The sequence below is a fragment of the Erpetoichthys calabaricus genome, chromosome 5, assembly GCF_900747795.2.
Source record: "Erpetoichthys calabaricus chromosome 5, fErpCal1.3, whole genome shotgun sequence".
Classification (NCBI taxonomy): domain Eukaryota; kingdom Metazoa; phylum Chordata; class Cladistia; order Polypteriformes; family Polypteridae; genus Erpetoichthys; species Erpetoichthys calabaricus.
The window spans coordinates 82,792,828-82,812,805 of NC_041398.2; the positions used below are offsets into that span (position 1 = coordinate 82,792,828).

The following is a 19,978-nucleotide window of genomic DNA, read 5'->3' on the forward strand; positions in this document are numbered from 1 at the left end:
TTTCACATAGGTGGAGATAAGGTTACACAAGAAGACATTTTTGTTTGCTTTTTCTCACCCCTTGTATGCTCTGTGACAGATTCACATTTTATCAGGTTTGATTGCTGCCTGTGCTTGTTGTATCCATGATAGCTTGTGACTTGGGTGTACCTATGATGTGCAAATTGTAATTACTTTAAATCCAGAGTGTACCCACTCCAAAAAAGAATTATTTCTTCTGTATTATGTTGAGTGAATAATTGAAAAAATAATATATTTCTGAAGTGATAGTAATGTTTGTTTAAAGTAAGTTGGAGGATTCATGGATAATTTGGTATTGATATAAGGATCATATTTTCTTATGTTCATACCATAAAATGTGCAATTCAGATGCTCCGATATATTTTTCAAAATGCTGTAAGTAATTTCTGTTTTGCGGGAAAGCAGGGCTTCAGGTAGAGATGGATGTATTCTCTTTTGAATTTATGCTGCAGAAAGGGTAGAATCCTATCCTCAAATCAAGGCTTAGAAATTTAAGAAACAATAATTATTTCCTAAAATAGAATCGCCACCATAATTACAATTGCTGTTCTCCTTTTCCATTAGTGTGGCACTGTAAGAAGTGGTAAATAGGAGTATATTGAAGTAAATGTATTAAACATATATGTAGAAGGAGTTTATCTAGAAAGTGAGTTTAATTTTTTTATGGAATTTTATGGACATAACTAAAAATGCCTTTTATATCTGTTCATCCATCCATTTACCCAGCTACCCTATCTTGCAAACCATTTTCAGTAGAAGTTGCTATTATTTAGTATGTCAAATTGTATGTTTTGTATTTATTATTTCTATTTTTAAGTCTCAATGTAACATGAGCTTTTTAAAGCAATTATAGATCTGTTTTTCTCATTTCATTACACTATGTATTTCTAGTTATTAAGGTCCTGGGAAGCCCATTGTCAATCCCAAGTATTGGAAATATCAGTCTTTCTACTGAGGGCATACTTTCTTTGTGCAGTTTATAGAGAGGAGGCAAACATTTCCTTCCTTGTATGGTTTTCATTGCTTAAAAGTAATGTTTAGAATTCATTAAGTGAGAAAGTGTTTTTTGTCATTGTTATAACACACAAAAACTGAAAAACTTAATATATCCATTTCCTAAAAACCTGCAGTCATAGAAAAAATTCAGGGAGACAGAAGAACAATGTACTATACAATCTATACACGCATTATTCAGGCTGTGGTATTAATGGATTCATATCTCTGAACCTGTGAGACAGCAGGGCTAACTACTGCAACACAGTGCTATCATTATATAATTGTGGATTTCTAAATCTTCACGCTCTTTGCTTTAACAAACTCAGATGATCTCGGGCACCAAAATTTACCTCTTCAAGGCACTCAACTATGTAGGATGTAATAGCTTATATTAAACTTTCAAAAGGTTCAGATTAGTGTGCTTCTGAAAGTCTTCATTTACTTAGCAACCTGTCTTGCTTAGATCTGATCTGTGGAAGTTACACTGCTCCCTACTTGTTACCTTTGTAACAGAGTCTTTAAGCGATTATTTTTGCTTATGAATATGCCCCATTGTTTGGTGGAATCAATTTGGCAGGATAGATGAGGCTGTATCTGATTTCGGCTTTGCATAAACGCTGTTTGATGTTGTAAAATGCGGCGTGTTTAGCAGCTGTTGAAGGTGAAAAATCAGGGAAAATGCAAATACAGGGGGTCCTCGGGTTACAACACAGTTCTGTTCGTACGACAGTGATGTAACCCAAATTTTGGTGCAAGTCAAAACACACCCTAGTCTAAGTCACTTACCTATCCTAACACATTTGTAAAATCATAATCTAGAACATAAAAACACAACTAAGCCACAGAAAAAGGAAAAGGACATAAATATACTGTACTGTAGTAACAGAAAAAATGAGTGTAAAAAAATCCTTACCTTTATTCCTTCTCACATCTCAATTTTTTAAAGTTTTTGTGGGAGTGAGCGTTGTAAACTCGAAACGTCGTATGTCGAGACGTTGTAACCCGAGGACCCCCTGTATGGTTATTTTCAAATATAATCTCTTGTTTCAGTCTGAGAAGTGACATCAGATTTATCTTTGATTGTAATTCATTGAAGCATACAATGAAGCTTCTAGGTTTTGAGGCATTCAATCTACATATGCAGTAAGCTGCTGATATCCCAGAGTCTGATTTGAAGTCCTCTCCAGTTATTTGAGAGAATAATTCAGCGATGAATTTCACTGGGTTTGGGCTTTCATGGTTTTCAGGGAGATCTTATATTCAGATTTTATTTCTTCTATATCCATCTTTCAGCCCAGCTAGTCTGTCTCCAAGCACTTTGCATTCAGATTTAGTAGCCGTTGCTTTTCTGTCAACAGCAGAAGCCTATTTGAATACGTGTCGTGAAATGCCTGGTTAATGTCTTCAAGCTAAGCATCAAACGTTCTAAATTTATTTTCAGGCTTGCTCGTATTTTCCTCTATTTTTTCCTCTTAGTTTTTCAAGCATAGCTTTAAAGGTTGCCTCAAAGCAATTACTTAAACGTTTCTCCAAGTCTTTAGTATCCTGAAACAGCTTCTCATTTGTCATGTTTATGTCCTTTATATCTTTTATCATCCTTTCATTATCTTTCCATTTATCCTGTGTAATCTTTTTTATATTGCTCTTTATCTCATTTATGTCCTCTCCGAATGTGATAGTTATTGCAGCAATTATTGTGGTGATCATTACCTTCAGCTCGGTGTGTTCATTTCGGTCTTTTCTGCGCATCAAGCCGAGTTGGAGTTGATGCCGCCAGCTCAGGATGTGTAGCTGGTAGTGTGGAAGGTAAGGCCATATTCAGTTGCAATGAACCTTCTGGAATCAACGAGGTCTCCTGGCCCAACTCACTTGCATTTTTGCTCCCACTTTTGCTCTCAAATGGAGGCTTTGCTGCTGCATTAAGTCCAGGGAGATCCATTATTTCAACTATCTGTTCCAAGTCAGTCTCTGCCAGGCCGTATCTTGAACTTGAGGCCTGTTTAGACTTAGATGAAGCTTTAGCTGTCTTTTCAGTTTCTTCTGCTGCTGACAGAGTTCCGTCTCGGACATCCATCTCTCGAAACGGATGAGACCATTGACCAAACAGTAAACTCTGTGAGCTGGAATGTCAAAGGTCTCAATTATGAACTAAAGAACTTACAGGTCTAAATGCCAAGATAGTATTTTTACAGGATCAGTTTTGGCTGCAAATAGACTGGTCTTGCCAAATATTCCACTCCAGCTGTACAAAGAAAACTAGAAGTTTGGGAATCTTAATTCACAGAACAATTTCATTTGTAGTGTCATGATCCTGAAGGGCAATATGTTATGGTTATGGGTAATTTATTTAATTGTTAAGTGATTTTGATAAATATGCATCCAATGTGGATGACAGAGATATCTGGGCTCAGAATTAATTTGACCAAAAGTGCGCTCTTTCCAGTGAATTCTCTAGCAAAAAACATACGATTACATACCTTCCCATTTACCATTGCAGATCAGTTTAAATACCTAGGGGTCAACATCACAAGTAAATATAAAGCTCTTTTTCAACAAAATTTTGCTGTTTGCATGTACAAAATTAAACAAGACATGCATAGATGCTCCACCCTTCATCTTACTTTACATATTACTTACATCTTAAGAATTAATATTGTCAAGATGAATATCCTCCCTAAGCTTCTGTTCCTGTTTCAAAACATCCCCATATATATTAACAAATCTTTTTTTTAAGAAATTAGATTCAATCATAACCTAATTTATTTGGAATTTGAAAAATCCACACATTCAAAAGGTGACCCTACAATGACCTAAATCAGAAGGCGGCATGGCTGTACCTAATTTTAAGTTTTATTACTGGGCAGCAAACATACAAGCAATAAAAACCTGGACATTGATACAAATAGATGAACACACACTAACTTGGTCTGCAATAGAAATTAAATCATGCAGTACTTTATATTCCTTGATTTGTACACCTGTAAATACAAGATATTGTCAATATATTCTAACATCCCAATCGTCCTTCATTCATTCAGAATATGGAACTAATGTAGGAAGCACTTTAAGTTAGAGAATTTTTTATCTGTGGCACCTCTACACGATAACCACTTCTTTCCACCCTCTCATACTTAGTTTTTAATGTTTAGAAAACATATGGAATTAAATCATTTAGAGATTTGTATATAAATAATATCTTTGCATCCTATGAACAATTACACTACAGATATAATCTCCTATCAACACAATTTTTCCTCTATCTATAAATGAGAAACTTTGCTAAACAAAATCTTCCCAATTTTCCTCCCCTCCCACCTATTTCTATTCCAGAAGATATATTGACCAGTCTTGGGGACTCAGACAGCATTTCTGTAATATATAAAAACATTTTACAGTCCCTCCCTTTCAAAGATCCCAGAGTACAGTGGGAAAAGGATCTCTTACTCAACATTTCAGAAGCAGAGTGGAAGGCAGCCATGCACAGAATTCACCTCTAGCTCCATATGTCCAAAACATTCAATTATTCAACTTAATGTGTTTTATCGAGCACATTTATCTCATTTAAAATTGTCTAAAATGTTTCCAGGGTAAGACCCAACGTTGTAATTGAGCTCCAGCTTCACTGGGCCACATGTTTTGGGCATGTACCAAATTAACATCATTCTGGACAAAAATTTTTAATTGCCTATCAGACAGCCTTGGTGTCACAATCACTCCTAACCCATTAACAGTTATGTTTGGTGTACTCCCAAATGGGCTGAAAGTGGAGAAGGTCTAACAAACTGTAATTGCCTTTACTTCACTACTAGGACGTAGACTTTTCTTGTCAGCTGGAAGAATATTAACCCACCCCTTTAAAGTCAGTGGGTAACCGATGTTATATACTATTTCAAATTGGAAAAAAAAACAAATTCTCACTTAGAGGATCTGTTCAGAACTTTTTTAAAACCAGGCACGAACTAATCAATAACATTTTCAAATAAGCATTTATATTGGGGGAGAAGACTCTTTTCTCTTACTACTCTCAATATTTTTGCTCTGGCTGTTGGCCTTTCGCTCCATCTCATGGGTTGGGGCTGATGTGAATTTAGTTTTATTAAGTTTGACTTGATTTTATCCATCCATCCATCCATCCATTTTCCAACCCGCTGAATCCGAACACAGGGTCACAGGGGTCTGCTGGAGCCAATCCCAGCCAACACAGGGCACAAGGCAGGAACCAATCCCGGGCAGGGTGCCAACCCACCGCAGGACACACACAAACACACCCACACACCAAGCACACACTAGGGCCAATTTAGAATCGCCAATCCACCTAACCTGCATGTCTTTGGAATGTGGGAGGAAACCGGAGCGCCCGGAGGAAACCCACGCAGACACGGGGAGAACATGCAAACTCCACGCAGGGAGGACCCGGGAAGCGAACCCGGGTCCCCAGGTCTCCCAACTGCGAGGCAGCAGCGCTACCCACTGCGCCACCGTGCCGCCCGACTTGATTTTATGGAATGTTAAATGCTTTTAATAAATTCAATAAAAGATCCAAAAAAAGGACAATTTTAGCCTCTGTGTACATCTCAGGATTCCAGAAATGTGCAGGTTATCATAAATAGTGACTCTAAAATAATCCTTTCGTAAGTGATCATAGCTGCTTCAATTGGAACTACAGGTCTGATGCCCTGTCTGTGTTAGTACCTGCCTTGTGTTTGATGTTGCTAATGGTACAGATTTTCCCAAAACCCTAAATTAGACAGACACTTTCACATAATAGGTGGATAGCTAATAAATGAATATATTATTAGTGCATGATTTCAATATTTAAAGCTTATATTGAGTGATTTGTTTAGAAATGCACAAACCATTACAGTTACAAAGACTTTTTTTTTCCTTTGGAACAAAAAGATATTCCATCAGTTGCTTAATTAAGAGAAATTAAACTTTTTTTATGGTTTAAATCTTCTTGTAGTTGTAGTTTTAGGCATATGACATGGGTAAATGTATGAAAACTTTCATGGGGCACTGTACATGATAGAATGTTGAAATTTTTAACATACTGAATTTTCAACGTTGCCAAACAATATATTCGAATGTATACATCTTTAAATTTTTTTTTTAACCTTTAGGAAAAAAGATCCTGCAACAACCAAAAAAGACAGAGTAACTCATTGTTTAACCATATGTGAAAATATTGTTGCACAATCACTAAGGTAAGCATTTTTAAGTTTTCCATAATATATTTTTGGAATTACTTCAGATAACTAAACGATATTGTAAGAACCTATGACAAGCTGAATTAACATTTAGAGATACTCCAAAATGCATTTCATACTGTATATCTTAAAATGTAATTTACTTTTTAAGATATCTGAAAAGCATTTTGAGATATCTTAAAATAATTTCCTTTACAATCTAAGATATCTGCAGTTCATTTTGAAATATCTCAAATGCATTTCAGGATATCTCAAATATATTTTCAGATTTGTAAAAGATATGTAAAAGATATCTCAAGATCACTTACTGTAAAACTACCTATTATTTCAGTGGGACTAGGTGTTTAATACTGTATATGTCTTTTTAAAGATTTGACATATCTTGAAATGTATTCTAAGATATCTTAAGTGGAGCAGAGACCCATTTTAAGATATAATAAAATAAATTTGATATATATAAAAATGAATTTTAGATATCTCATAAAAGAGTGAATTTCAAGATATTTTAAATGCTTTTTAAGATTTCTTAATTATATTTCTAGATATCTTAAAGTAATTTCCCGCTCATTTTAAGATATCTCAAATTCATTTTGAGGTAATCTGAATTGCATTTTCAGATACCTCAAGATAACTTCCTGTGCATTTGATTATTTTATTAGGCAAATTGACTTTTAAATTATTAGACATTTGCTGTGTGTATCTTTATATAAATCACAATACAAGTATTTTTTTTGCATGTTTCTTAATCTTAAATATAACCATTCATGGTGGCACTGTACTTTTATTTAAACTATTTAGATAAAGAGCTGCTTTGGATATTGTCCTAAATTTGGGTTTAAAATCTGAGCCTACAATATTTATTATTTAATGGTAACTGGAAGTGATGTTTTTGTTATTAACTTTGAAATTAGAAATTCTCCAGAATTCCAGAAATTGCTTGGCATTGCTATGGAGATGTTTTTGCTGTGCATTGATGATGGGGAATCAGATGTCAGAATGGTCGCAGATGAATGTCTGAATAAAATTATTAAGGTAATGTATTTATGTTCAATCACTAGTAATATTTGTCATTTTGTATGCCTTTTCAAATGATGTAATGGTACACTGGTGATATTTACTTTTTTTTTATATACATTTTTATTATTGCCTAAATGTAAAGAAGTTAGGAAATTGCCATTCCTGTGATGGTCCTACTGTACATCTGAGTCAATTTGTTTGCTACTGTAAAATAGTGTGGTATTCAGAAGAATATGTATGCCAGTATATGTTTAAATTAAATTAATAATAAGGGCATAATTACAGTGTTGACAGGAAATTCCCAGTTCACTCAGAGCTGATTATCCTTTTCAAGTTCCTGTAATATTAAGTCCAAATTTAATTGTCTTCAGGATTTTGTTTTCAATTAGATTAGTTTATAACTTATTCCAGGGCTTGTTTAGGAAAAAAAATCTTTTTTTTTTTTTGCCTTTGCTTTCTCCTTTTTTAGTTTCTTAATTAGCTTGCTTGATTCTGACAGGGTAAGTGATGTATATAATTAGGAACAAATCCGGACTTAATACTTGGCAAATGGGTATAGATTGTAAATAGATTCTAAATACAATATACAGTATCAGTTACACTAGATTGTCTTTTTGTATGCAATTGAAAAATTCAAAGTGATATATAAGTATTCAATTTTTTGTGCAAAAATTATCTATAGGATGAAGTAAAGAGTGATGTAAATTCCTGAAAATGTCAATATTAAAGTTGTAGCTTAATTTTTGTCACACACTCTTAAGCACTAAGGAACAGCTGCATATGTTTAACTCTATTATTTTATCCTTTAGTCAGTTGTAAGGCATTTTGTTTTTGAGTCACACAAGCAGATTTTTCCCTCTGTTGATGTGTTTGATGTTTATTGTTGAATGTGATACTAGTTTTCTTCTAATTATGTATTCATTTTTCTTTTAGGCTTTAATGGATTCCAATCTTCCACGTCTACAGCTAGAGTTGTATAAAGAAATTAAAAAGGTACAATTTACAAATGTGGTTTAAATATATTTTTCCTTGTCTTTTTTTTATGCCCCAGAATATTTCAAAATTATTTTCGTAATTTTTATGATCAGTTTGCAAAATGTATTTATTTGTGGCAAACAAGAAATATGAGCAGCAGACAACACTAGCCTTGAAGATTTGGATCACAATACTACAGTTGTGCTTGAAAGTTTGTGAACCCTTTAGAATTTTCTATATTTCTGCATAAATATGACCTAAAACATCATCAGATTTTCACTCAAGTCTTAAAAGTAGATAAAGAGAAACCAGTTAAACAAATGAGACAAAAATATTATACTTGGTCATTTATTTACCAAGGAAAATGATCGAATATTACATATTTGTGAGCAGCAAAAGTATGTGAACCTTTGCTTTCAGTATCTGGTGTGACCCCCCCTTTGCAGCAATAACTGCAACGAAACATTTCCGGTAACTGTTGATCAGTCCTGCACACCAGCTTGGAGGAATTTGAGCCCATTCCTCCATACAGAACAGCTTCAACTCTGGGATGTTGGTGGGTTTCCTCACATTAACTGCTCGCTTCAGGTCCTTCCACAACATTTTGATTGGATTAAGGTCAGGATTTTGACTCGGCCATTTCAAAACATTCACTTATTCTTCTTTAACCATTCTTTGTTAGAATGACTTGTGTGCTTAGGGTCGTTGTCTTGCTGCATGACCACCTTCTCTTGAGATTCAGTTCATGGACAGATGTCCTGACATTTTCCTTTAGAATTCTCTGATTATAATTCAGAATTCATTGTTCCATCAATGAAGGCAAGCCGTCCTGGCCCAGATACAGCAAAACAGGCCCAAACCATGATACTACCACCACCATGTTTCACAGATGGGATAAGGTTCTTATGCTGGAGTGCAGTGTTTTTCTTTCTCTAAACATAACACTTTTGATTTAAACCAAAAAACTCTATTTTGGTCTCATCCGTCCACAAAACATTCTTCCAATAGCTTTCCGGTTTGTCCACATGATCTTTAGCAAACTGCAGACAAGCAGCAATGTTTTTTTTGGAGAGCAGTGGCTTTCTCCTTGCAACCCTGCCATGCACACCATTGTTGTTCAGTGTTCTCCTGATGGTGGACTCATGAATATGAACATTAGCCAATGTGAGAGAGGCCTTCAGTTGCTTAGAAGTTACCCTGGGGTCCTGTGTGACCTTGCCAACTATTACACGCCTTGCTCTTGGAGTGATCTTTGTTGGTCGACCACTCCTGGGGAGGGTAACAATGGTCTTGAATTTCCTCCATTTGTACACAATCTGTCTGACTGTGGATTGGTGGAGTCCAAACTCTTTAGAGATGGTTTTGTAACCTTTTCCAGCTTGATGAGCATCAGCAACTCTTTTTCGGAGGTCCTCAGAAATCTCCTTTGTTCGTGCTGTGATACACTTCCACAAACGTGTTGTGAAGAGCAGACTTTGATAGATCCCTGTTCTTTAAATAACACAGGGTGCCCACTCACACCTGATTGTCATCCCATTGATTGAAAATACCGGACTTGAATTTCACCTTCAAACTAACCGCTAATCCTAGAGGTTCACATACTTTTGCCACTCACAAATATGTAATATTCAATCATTTTCCTCAATAAATAAATGACCAGGTATAATATTTTTGTCTCATTTGTTTAACTGGTTTCTCTTTATCTAATTTTAGGACTTGTGTGAAAATCAGATGATGTTTTAGGTCATATTTATGCAGAAATATAGCAAATTCTAAAGGCTTCACAAACTTTCAAGCATAACTGTATGTATATGGATTTTATTTGGTCTTCTAATATGAAGTCCAAATGTGATTTTCCCCTTGGGATTAATAAAGTATCTATCTATCATTCTACTGAAGTAACACTCCATATCTAGCACAACCAGTATAATAAGAAAAGATCAGAAACATACCAACTTTGTCTGATCATGTCACCCAAATAAACCATTATTGTAAGATAGAAAATTTTACAGTATTTAAATGAGATGTTAAACAGTTGAGTGATGCTGTTTATTTAAACATACCAACTTATTGATATGGAGCTTTTTTCAGTGATTCATGTGGATAACCCATATGTTTTAAAGCACTGGTGTCTCATTCATAGCTTGTGTTTTGTCAGATTTTAATAATAATTTTAGAAGATGCAAGCATTTGATACTGAAATTATGACGTCTCAGTACACTTAGAGATTTCCTAGTATGTTTCAGAAATAACTCTTTCTGCTTCCATGTCCACCATCATTGAGTCTTCTTTCCAGATACATGCTTTATCCAGCATGTGTTTACCATCATCCAGAGATTATCTTGGCACCATTGTTCAAAGTAATCTGCATTTAATTGTTTTAGCCAAGGTCAAAGTTACATCACTAATATTTCTTGTGGGAGAGAATAACTACTGTTGTCTACTGGCACAGTGGGTACATTCAATTATCTCTTGTAGCCTTTTGTGACAGTGTTGGGTCCAAAGCAGAGTCTGGTCCAAAATGTGTAGGTTATTAGGTAATTGCAGAAAACGTTGTTCCTTTTATTGATGTTCACTGTATTCCATATATACATTTCTTTATTATTTGAACGCCATTTAAACTATTTTAAGGTCACAGTGTTAATACCAGAGGTCTTGGATCAGAATCTCTTTTTTAGTTTTTCTTACTTGCCATGACAAGTTTAAAGAGTCAAGGTATGGACTTTTGATCTCAGCATATCAGAGATCTTCCATAGTTAGTTTGATTGTTTGGTTTGAATCCTGCTGTGTTTGTCAGTTTTGAAGTTTTAGGACTCATTGAATGTTATTTAACTTATTAATAAAATACATAGATGAATATAGCCATATACAGTGGAACCTCAGGTCACGAACGTCTCGGACCACGTACAAATCGGGTTACGACCAAAAAGTTTGCCAAACTTTTGCATCTGTTCATGACCACACACTCGGGTGACGAACAAGCGATCGCCGCACAGAATCCATTCACATGATATTCATGGTCTCTGAACATTTAGAATGCCAAGATAAATACTTGATATAATTTCATGGTGAAATGCATTAAAGCATGTATTAATCATGTGGGGGCACGGCGGCGTGGAGGTTGCACTGCTGCCTCGCAGCAAGGGTGTCCCAGGTGTACCCTGCCTTGCATTTGCATGATTTTCTGGTGGGTTTACTCGGCGTGCTTCAGTTTCCTTTCAAAGTCATGTAGGATGTGGGGTTTTGTTATGCTATATTGACCCTGCTAGTGTGTGTTTTGCTCGTATTCATCCTGCGATGTACTGGCAACTCGTTCAGGGATGGACACAACCCTGAATGGATGGTATAATTAAACATGTATAACGAAGATATTTTTAAAGTTCTGAACACTCTGTGGGCTAAGTTTATAACTAGTTTTAATTTCACAAAGACATTTATTGTGTGGTGATTGCTTATGTGGAGAAAGAAAAATGAAGGATAGAAATTAGGGTTTTGGTACGTCAGATAGAGACAGCAAGCGTGCAATAAAGATAGCCCGCTCAGAATAACATCCATTGAATTCTGTGTTCGTCTCTCCGACCACCAGATCACAAACCCAACATTTAAACAATATTTAAGTTAAACCTGTGCGATACCCATTCATACATCCAGTTTTTCGGAGCCTCGTCACACCTGCCATAAAGTTCTCTACACTGAACATACACCTGGGGACCCCTTACTGCGAGGGAGCAGCACTACCGCCACACTACCGTGCATGTTTAATACCTGCTTTGATATCATTTTCATGATGAAATGCATTAAGTATTTATCTTAGCATTCTAAATTTTCAGAGAGCAGGAATATCATACAGTGAATGGATTCTGTATGGTGATCGCTGTCTCCTCTTAGTGCGGAGGAAGTCAGTTTAAGAAGCGTAGTGATTAACAACTTTGTTGTGGAACACAACACAAAGCATTTAATGTGCTACATTAACTTATGACGGGGTTTGAGAAAAAATAGTAAATTAAACAATGATTTTAGGATGAAGTTTAGTTTACGACATTCTACTTTAATTATAAAGTTAACTATGAGAATAGAGTGGAAATGTCGACTTTAATCTCAACATAAATGGCGAGAATAAAGTGGAAATGTCAGCTTTATTCTCGACGTATATATTTTTTTTTTTCTTCCCTGTGTCCGTATTTTTTTTTTTCTTCACCGTAGCCCTAATACGATTCCGTAGGGCTATACCACAAATACAATTATAAATGCAAGTTGCAGTTGTATTATTTATGTATATAGCTTAGCTTGAAGCAAGGTCCATATTAATGCAGTTTGCCTAAATGATAGTTCAGTTGGTAAAGATGTCATCACCAAGATTGCACTTGTTTTATTTTATTTTAATTTGGTGAATACTGTGTAATGCACCTGGGCTTTTGAAGCCTTGAAGTAATAGTGCAACTATCAGTAATAATACAATTATTTATTTTATTGTTATTATTTATTAGTTTAAAAATTATGCAGTTTAATGATGGCAAAGTTGTTTAAAAAGTCACTTTAATGTGTCAGTGGACAGAGATTGTTAACATTAACAGAAAGTGTAGTTGTTTTACAAAAAATATTTATTTATTCCTTTTCTAAGACATGTTCAGTGCAATACAACTTTTGACAAGCACTTCTGGATATTTTCCTAAGTCTAAATACCTCTTTGGATGGTTGAAAATATGTTGTCAAAATTATAATTTAAGTTTTTGCAAAATTTGTTAAATAAAAAGGTTCTATATTTCGACTGCATCTGTCATGCAATGTGATTTCCTTCTCTTCATTTATGCCACCCCCTTGAAAAGTATCACTTTATGAGGCAATGCAAACCTGTATTAATACTTGTGTGCACATTAAAATGTTTTTTTTGTACAATGTACAATGCTCTTGACAGTGGAATAGGTTATTCTTAGCCAGTAATTGCAGTGGAAAATGTGTTTAACATCCACTCATGCATGGGGAAAAAAATACAGTCAAATACCGTGAAACCGGGATAATTTAGAAAAATACCGTGATATAGAATTTTGGTCATACCGCCCACCCCTAGTCCGGAACGGATTAATTGTATTTACATACAATCCTATGGGGGAAATTACTTCGGGTCAAGACCAAATCGGTTGCGACCAGAGTTTTGGAACGAATTACGGTTGTGACCCGAGGTTCCACTGTACTATACAATGTAAACTTTCTCACAGCTTCAAATACAGGTATTGTTACTATGAACAATGTAATATTTGGTAATTGCGTGCCGCTGTATCATAAAGTAAATTACCTACTAGTTGCAAAGAGCCACTCACTTTACTTATGTTCTTTTATTAATATAAGCTTTTTTCTATAGTAATTACGTCTTACTGAAAGTTAAGCAGAAGATTAATTGTGTTTGAAGGTAGCCACTCGTTCTAAACACCACATGTTAGCTAAGAAAATGACACTTCGAATAAATTACTTCCAACCTCCCAGCTACACATTTCTTTCACTATCTTCAAATTAGAAACTTTGTTAAACAGAAACTGCCCGATTTTCCTCATCTCGTAACCTCCACCATGCTGGAAAAAATACTGCTCAATTGCGAGGAATTAGACACCATTTCCGCATTATATAAAATCGTATTAGAGTCCCTTCCTTTCAAAGATCCAAGAGGACATTGGGGAAAAAGATCTCTTAATCAATATATCAGAAAAGGAGTGGAAGGTAGCATTGCAGAGAATTCACTCGAGCTCCATATGCGCAAAGCATAGAATTATTCAACTAAAAATTATATATCGAGCTCATCTGTCTCGCTTAAAACTGTCCAAAATGTTTCCAGGGCAAGATCCAACCTGCGAACGCTGCAACCAAGCTCCTGCCTCACTGGGTCACATGTTCTGGGCATGCACCAAACTAACATCATTTTGGACCAAAATTTTTAAGTGCCTTTCAGACAGCCTTGGTATCACAATCCCTCCTAACCCATTAACAGCTGTGTTCGGTGTTCTTCCAGACGTACTTGAAGTGGAGAAGGACAAGCAAACGGTGATTGCATTCACAACACTTTTGGCACGCAGACTTATTTTGTTAAATTGGAAGAATCCTAACTCTCCTCTGATAAGTCAGTGGGAAACTGATGTTTTATATTATTTGAAATTGGAAAAAATCTAATTCTCAGTTTCGAGGATCTGTACAGAATTTTTTCAAAACCTGGCAGGATCTAATCAATAATATTTTAGAATAAGAAGAAATAATTATTTCCGCATTTCTTTCCCTTCTCCATTTTTTTATTTACCTATATATATATATATTTCCTTTCTTTTGTTTATGTTTGCCCTATTAAAAAGCCCTAAGCAATTCTCCTTTGGCCATGCTCTCCTTCTCAAGGGTGGGGTTTGATTTGTCTTCAATTCTTTTTTGTATAAATTGATCTATTTGTATAGAATGATTACAATAAAATTAATTTAAAAAAAAAGAATAAATTACTTCCCACAAATGATCAGATTCAAACCTCTTATAAACACAAAATAACCATTATTATATTTTATAAAATGTAGAGCTTATCACTGCATGCTATCTGGTTCTTGAGTATATGCTGTTGTTACTTCTGAGAGGAAATACATTCACCAATTCATCTTTCAACTAGGAATTACTACAGGTGCATCTCAATAAATTAGACTATCATTGAAAAGTTCATTTATTTCAGTAATTCAATTCAAAAAGACAAACTCGTATATTATATAGATTCATTACACACAGTGTGATATATTTCAAGCGTTTATTTCTTTTAATTTTGCTGATTATGGCCTACAGGTAATGAAAACTCAAAATTCAGTATCTCAGAAAATAAGAATATTACTTAAGACCAATAAAAAAAAAAAACTAAAAAAAATTTAATACAGAAATGTTGGCCTACTGAAAACTATGTCCATGTACGTACTCAATACTTGGTCGGGGCTCCTTTTGCATGAATTACTGCATCAATGCGGTGTGGCATGGAGGCGATAAGCCTGTGGCATTGCTGAGGTGATATGGAAGCCCAGGATGATTTGATAGCAGCCTTCAGCTCATCTGCATTGTTGGGTCTGGTGTCTTTCATCTTCCTCTTGACAATACTGGGCTTTAGGTCAGGCGAGTTTGCTGGCCAATCAAGCACAGTGATACCATGGTCATTAAATCAGGTGTTGGTAATTTTGGCAGTGTGGACAGGTGCCGAGTCCTGCTGGAAAATGAAATTGGCATCTTCATAAAGCTTGTCAGCAGAGAGAAGCATGAAGTGCTCTAAAATTTCCTGATAGAGGCTGTGCTGACATTGGACCTGATAAAACACAGTGAACCAGCACCAGCAGATGACATGGCTCCCCAAATCATCACTGACTCTGGAAACTTCACACTGGACCTCAAGCAACTTGGAATCTGTGCCTCTCCACACTCTGGGACCTTGATTTCCAAATGAAATGCAAAATTTACTTTCATACGAAAAGAGGACCACTGAGCAACAGTCCAGTCCAATTTTTTTCCTTAGCCCAGGTAAGATGCTTTTGATGTTGTCTCTGTTTCAGGAGTTGCTTGATAGAAGGAATGTGACAGTTGTAGCCCATGTTCCAGATACTTTTGCTTCACATTGCTTCACAATCCTCTCAAGGCTCTGGTTATGCCTGTTGCTTGTGCACCTTTTTCTGCCACATTTTTTTCTTTCCACTCAACTTTCCATTAATATGCTTGGATACAGCACTCTGTGAACAGCCAGCTTCTTTAGCAATGACCTTTTGTGGCTTACCCTCCTTGTGTCTTCTGGACAACTTTCAAGTCAGCAGTCTCCCCCATGATTTTGTGGCCTACTGAACCAGACAGAGACAATTTATAGGCTCTGTACACCTTTGTAGGTGTTTTGGGTTAATTAACTGAGTGAAGTGTTGACACCATGAGTCTACAATAATGAACTTTTTCACAATATTCTAATTTTCTGAGATACTGAATTTTGAGTTTTCATTACCTGTAGGCTGTAATCAGCAAAATGAAAAGAAATATATCACTTGAAATATATCACTCTGTGTGTAATGAATCTATGTAATATACTGTATAACTTTCACTTTTTGAATTGATTTACTAAAATAAATTACATTTTCAATGATATTCTAATTTATTGAAATGCACCTGTACTTTGTTAAGGTTATAAAAACGTCTACTATGCTTACATACACTTAGATATGGCAATTTATGCTTTAGGTTTGCCGTATTTAACACAAGGATGCAATCCTGAATTTTGTTAGAAGCTGATTGCTCTCTTATTTCACTTAGAATGGTGCTGCTCGAAGCTTACGAGCTGCTCTTTGGAGATTTGCTGAACTCTGTCATCTTGTGCGTCCACAGAAGTGCAGGTAATTTTTTTTTTTCTTCTTGTCTGCATTTTTTGTTTATATATCAATTACTTGTTTAGTATTTTTGTGGTTTCTCATTATTATCAAATGTTAAATCATACAGGAGTTAAATGGAAGAGATATGGTACATTTTCATAAATGAGAAATCAGTAGCTAGTTTTTACCATTAATGGATATTTAAGTGTTCTTTGTTTATTTAAGTCAATCCCTGTAAACACTTGAAGAGGAAATGTTCTGTTTTAAAAAATAATATATATATGTAAGCTTAAATTCTTGCAATCAAAGCACTCTTTTAAAAGTAACTTTTGTTTCCATGATTTTTCTTTATAAAACTGCTCGCTTCGCTTGCCAACCCCCCCAGCCCCAGCCACATAACGTCTCTGCTGCTTGTGTATGTGGATTTCACTTTCATCAAACAACAAATCTTTTAATTCTTGAGGATACGCCTCTTCATTGGGAAGAAACCCTACTTTTCCCTGATAGCAACACGAATTCAATGATCAACAAGTCTCCGACTTAAAGTTTAAATCCGTACATATATTTGATATCTTTTCGCTGTTCCGTTATTTCACCAAGTAATAATTTCTGTTTGTTTGCGCTAATGCGATCTTTACTATCATTTTTCTGAGACTTTTGAATTTTAGTGCTTTCATTATCTCTAACCTGCTCTGTATGTGTATCGCGCCAACGTTTTTGAATTTTTTACAACGTTCTACTTTGTCATCTACTCTTTGTCTTTTGTTTCTGGCCCTGGGCATGGTTAAATCTCTTGGCACAAAGTCTTGTCTCACGGGACATGAAAGAATCTCTGTGAAAAAGTCACGTCTTGTCCCAGGCTAAAAAGTCCTGTTTAAATAGTACATTGCCATTAGAATAATTTTTTTCAAGTACAGTCCATTCAGGCCAACGTAGTTTGTCACTTGTGATCTCATAATTTCTCCAAACATCAAGCTAAGTTTAGAACTTCCCCAAAGTGTTAACATCGACCATACTACTTAGCAACATGTCTGTAGTGTTCTGTTAGAAGGGGGAAAAAAAACTTCCTAATATTTGTGCAAAATTTACTCCTAATAAGCTTCCATCAGTGTATCCAAGTTAATTTTGAAAAACATCTGTTACTTCAAGGTAAAAGCCACAATCAAGCATACTTCACTGTATGCTCATAGCTTACAGTCTAGGAATCAACGTAGTTTCAATTCTGTGTTCTTTATCTAGTAATGCTATGTCTTTTTTTTTTTTTTTTAATATGTTGACTAAACTGTACTCAGTGTTCCAGGTGAATCTTTACAGGTGTGCTTTATAGCTTAAGTACAACCTTTGGTTACTTGTTTAAATAACATCCTATCAGGCTTCATAATTTACATGTACTGTATATAATTTCTGGATGTAGATAATGAAGAGTCCACAATGATTCATAGTTCCTTCCCATAAAGTGTACTTTCAAATGTCCCACTTCCTATTATGTATTCAGTTCTAATGTTTTTACTTTCTACACATCATCTTATATATAAACATCTACGTGTGGAAGTGTGTGTGTCTTTCTGTCCAGCCCAAGACTATAATGCTGTGATCTTCACCCTGTTAAATAAATGAATCGGCCGCCGTGGCTTAGTGTCAGAGGCTTTTGCTTCAGGCGCTGACACCCGAGGTTCGATCCCCATAAGGGGACAAGGTTTTTATTCGGAATGTCGTTTACCATGAAGTTTTTTAAGGTGTATGACATCAACTGTAAAACCTGTGGGGACAAATGAAAATAATATCATGAGTGCCTACTTAACTGGGCCAGTGGGAAAACATCAGAGATAGATCCTCATCCCTTGCCCAGAGTAGCTCCTTTCAATTACCAGACATCTCTGCATTACAATTTTTTTTTTCTGATGATTTCAGTAGTTTGTAGGAGCCCAGGCTTTTTACTGTACAGGCTTACACAGCTAGTACATCATATAATGATTTGAGCGATTGTAGATTAACTTTTGTCTGCAGATTTAATCAGCTTATTGTTCATATATTCATTAAAATTATTTATATATAAGAAAGAGCAGCACTTTAACATAAAATAATTCAGAAAAAAATCCTCTCCACATAACCCTTAACATTTGCATTTAAGCGAGTATTACAAACCATCTACACACTGCACCTTGAACTCACACTACTTTTAGGGTGATCACAATCCTCTAACTTTTAATAAAACTCTTCTGAAAATCAAGATAATAATTCATGTACCTCTCTGATCATATACTTTTGTTGTTTTCTAATAGAACCCTAACATATTGTTGAAACACAGTCTCCCCTGCCTAAAGCCATGTTTAAACACATGTTCTTGACATATAATGTTTTTAATAATTGCCTCCATTACATCTGTTCTAGCCACTTGATGCTCTACCTTTCATTAATGATTGTTTCCATTAATGTCTATGAAGTAACAACCGGTCTATAGTTATTTGGTTGGTCCCTTAACCTTTTTTATACTTGGACAGCATTTGCTATCTTCTATTATGTTGGGCAACTCTCTAGTGCAGCAGTGATGTTTGAAATATGTGTGTTAAGGACTTACCATATATATGTACTCACTAACTTAAGTATTCAAGAGTAAATTTTATCTGATCCTAAAAAATTTTTGATTTCAGCCATTTTAATCTATGCAGTGCATTTGCTTTTGCAGCTTCCAAAACACTGAGTATCTCCTTAATAAACCATGTAGTGGCTGGGAGATTATCAGTTTAGGGCATTCACTATTACACTATGTGTATAGTCTAGTTCATCCTTAATGTTAGTAATACAAATTACTTCCTACTTGATCAGTAGTTAACTAATAAAAAAATGATTTAATCTGGGTATCTTGTGTGTTTTTTGAAGTACGTCTATCCTTCTGTCTTTTAGCTTTACTAATACCTTTTTTAATTTTTCTTATCCTATCCTCATAAGCCTGTTAGTGCTATGTGTCTTGTTCTTGTATGCATTATGGCTTTATTTTCTTTGCAACTTCTCTTTTAGCTTCTAATTTACCCGATGCAGTGTTCTATTCCCCCCTTCTCATGAATTATTTTTCAATTGTATATTTGATGAATAGTGTTAAGCCCCACGGGCCTCATGTATAACGCCATGTGTAGAATTCACACTAAAACATGGACTACAGACAAAAGTGGAAATATGCGTATGCACAAAAAAAATCAGATGCACAAATCTGTGCATAAGCCAACTTCCATGCACTTTTGCTCCATAAATCCTGGTCAGTGTGAAATGTAATGCACGCACCTGCCGCCCCACCACGACTCCTCCTGGAATTACACCTCTTTGAATATGAAAATCAACATAAATAGCCCTTTAAGTTCAGCGTTTTGAGAAAAGACAATAGAAAAAGCACAGGAGAAAAAGAAAAATTTCAACAAATGC

At 35.3% G+C, this 19,978-nt stretch overlaps 1 protein-coding gene across 4 annotated transcripts in view; it reads left to right on the forward strand.

The window, feature by feature from the left end:
• Nucleotides 1–19,978, forward strand: part of htt (huntingtin) — a 242,530-nt gene that overhangs the window by 8,997 nt on the left and 213,555 nt on the right. For all 4 annotated transcript variants that reach the window (XM_051928233.1, XM_028801715.2, XM_051928234.1 and 1 more), the window contains exons 2-5: nucleotides 6,138–6,221; nucleotides 7,136–7,256; nucleotides 8,175–8,234; nucleotides 16,506–16,585. In XM_051928233.1, the coding sequence (XP_051784193.1) occupies nucleotides 6,138–6,221; nucleotides 7,136–7,256; nucleotides 8,175–8,234; nucleotides 16,506–16,585 (345 nt within the window). The remainder of the gene's footprint in view (nucleotides 1–6,137; nucleotides 6,222–7,135; nucleotides 7,257–8,174; nucleotides 8,235–16,505; nucleotides 16,586–19,978) is intronic.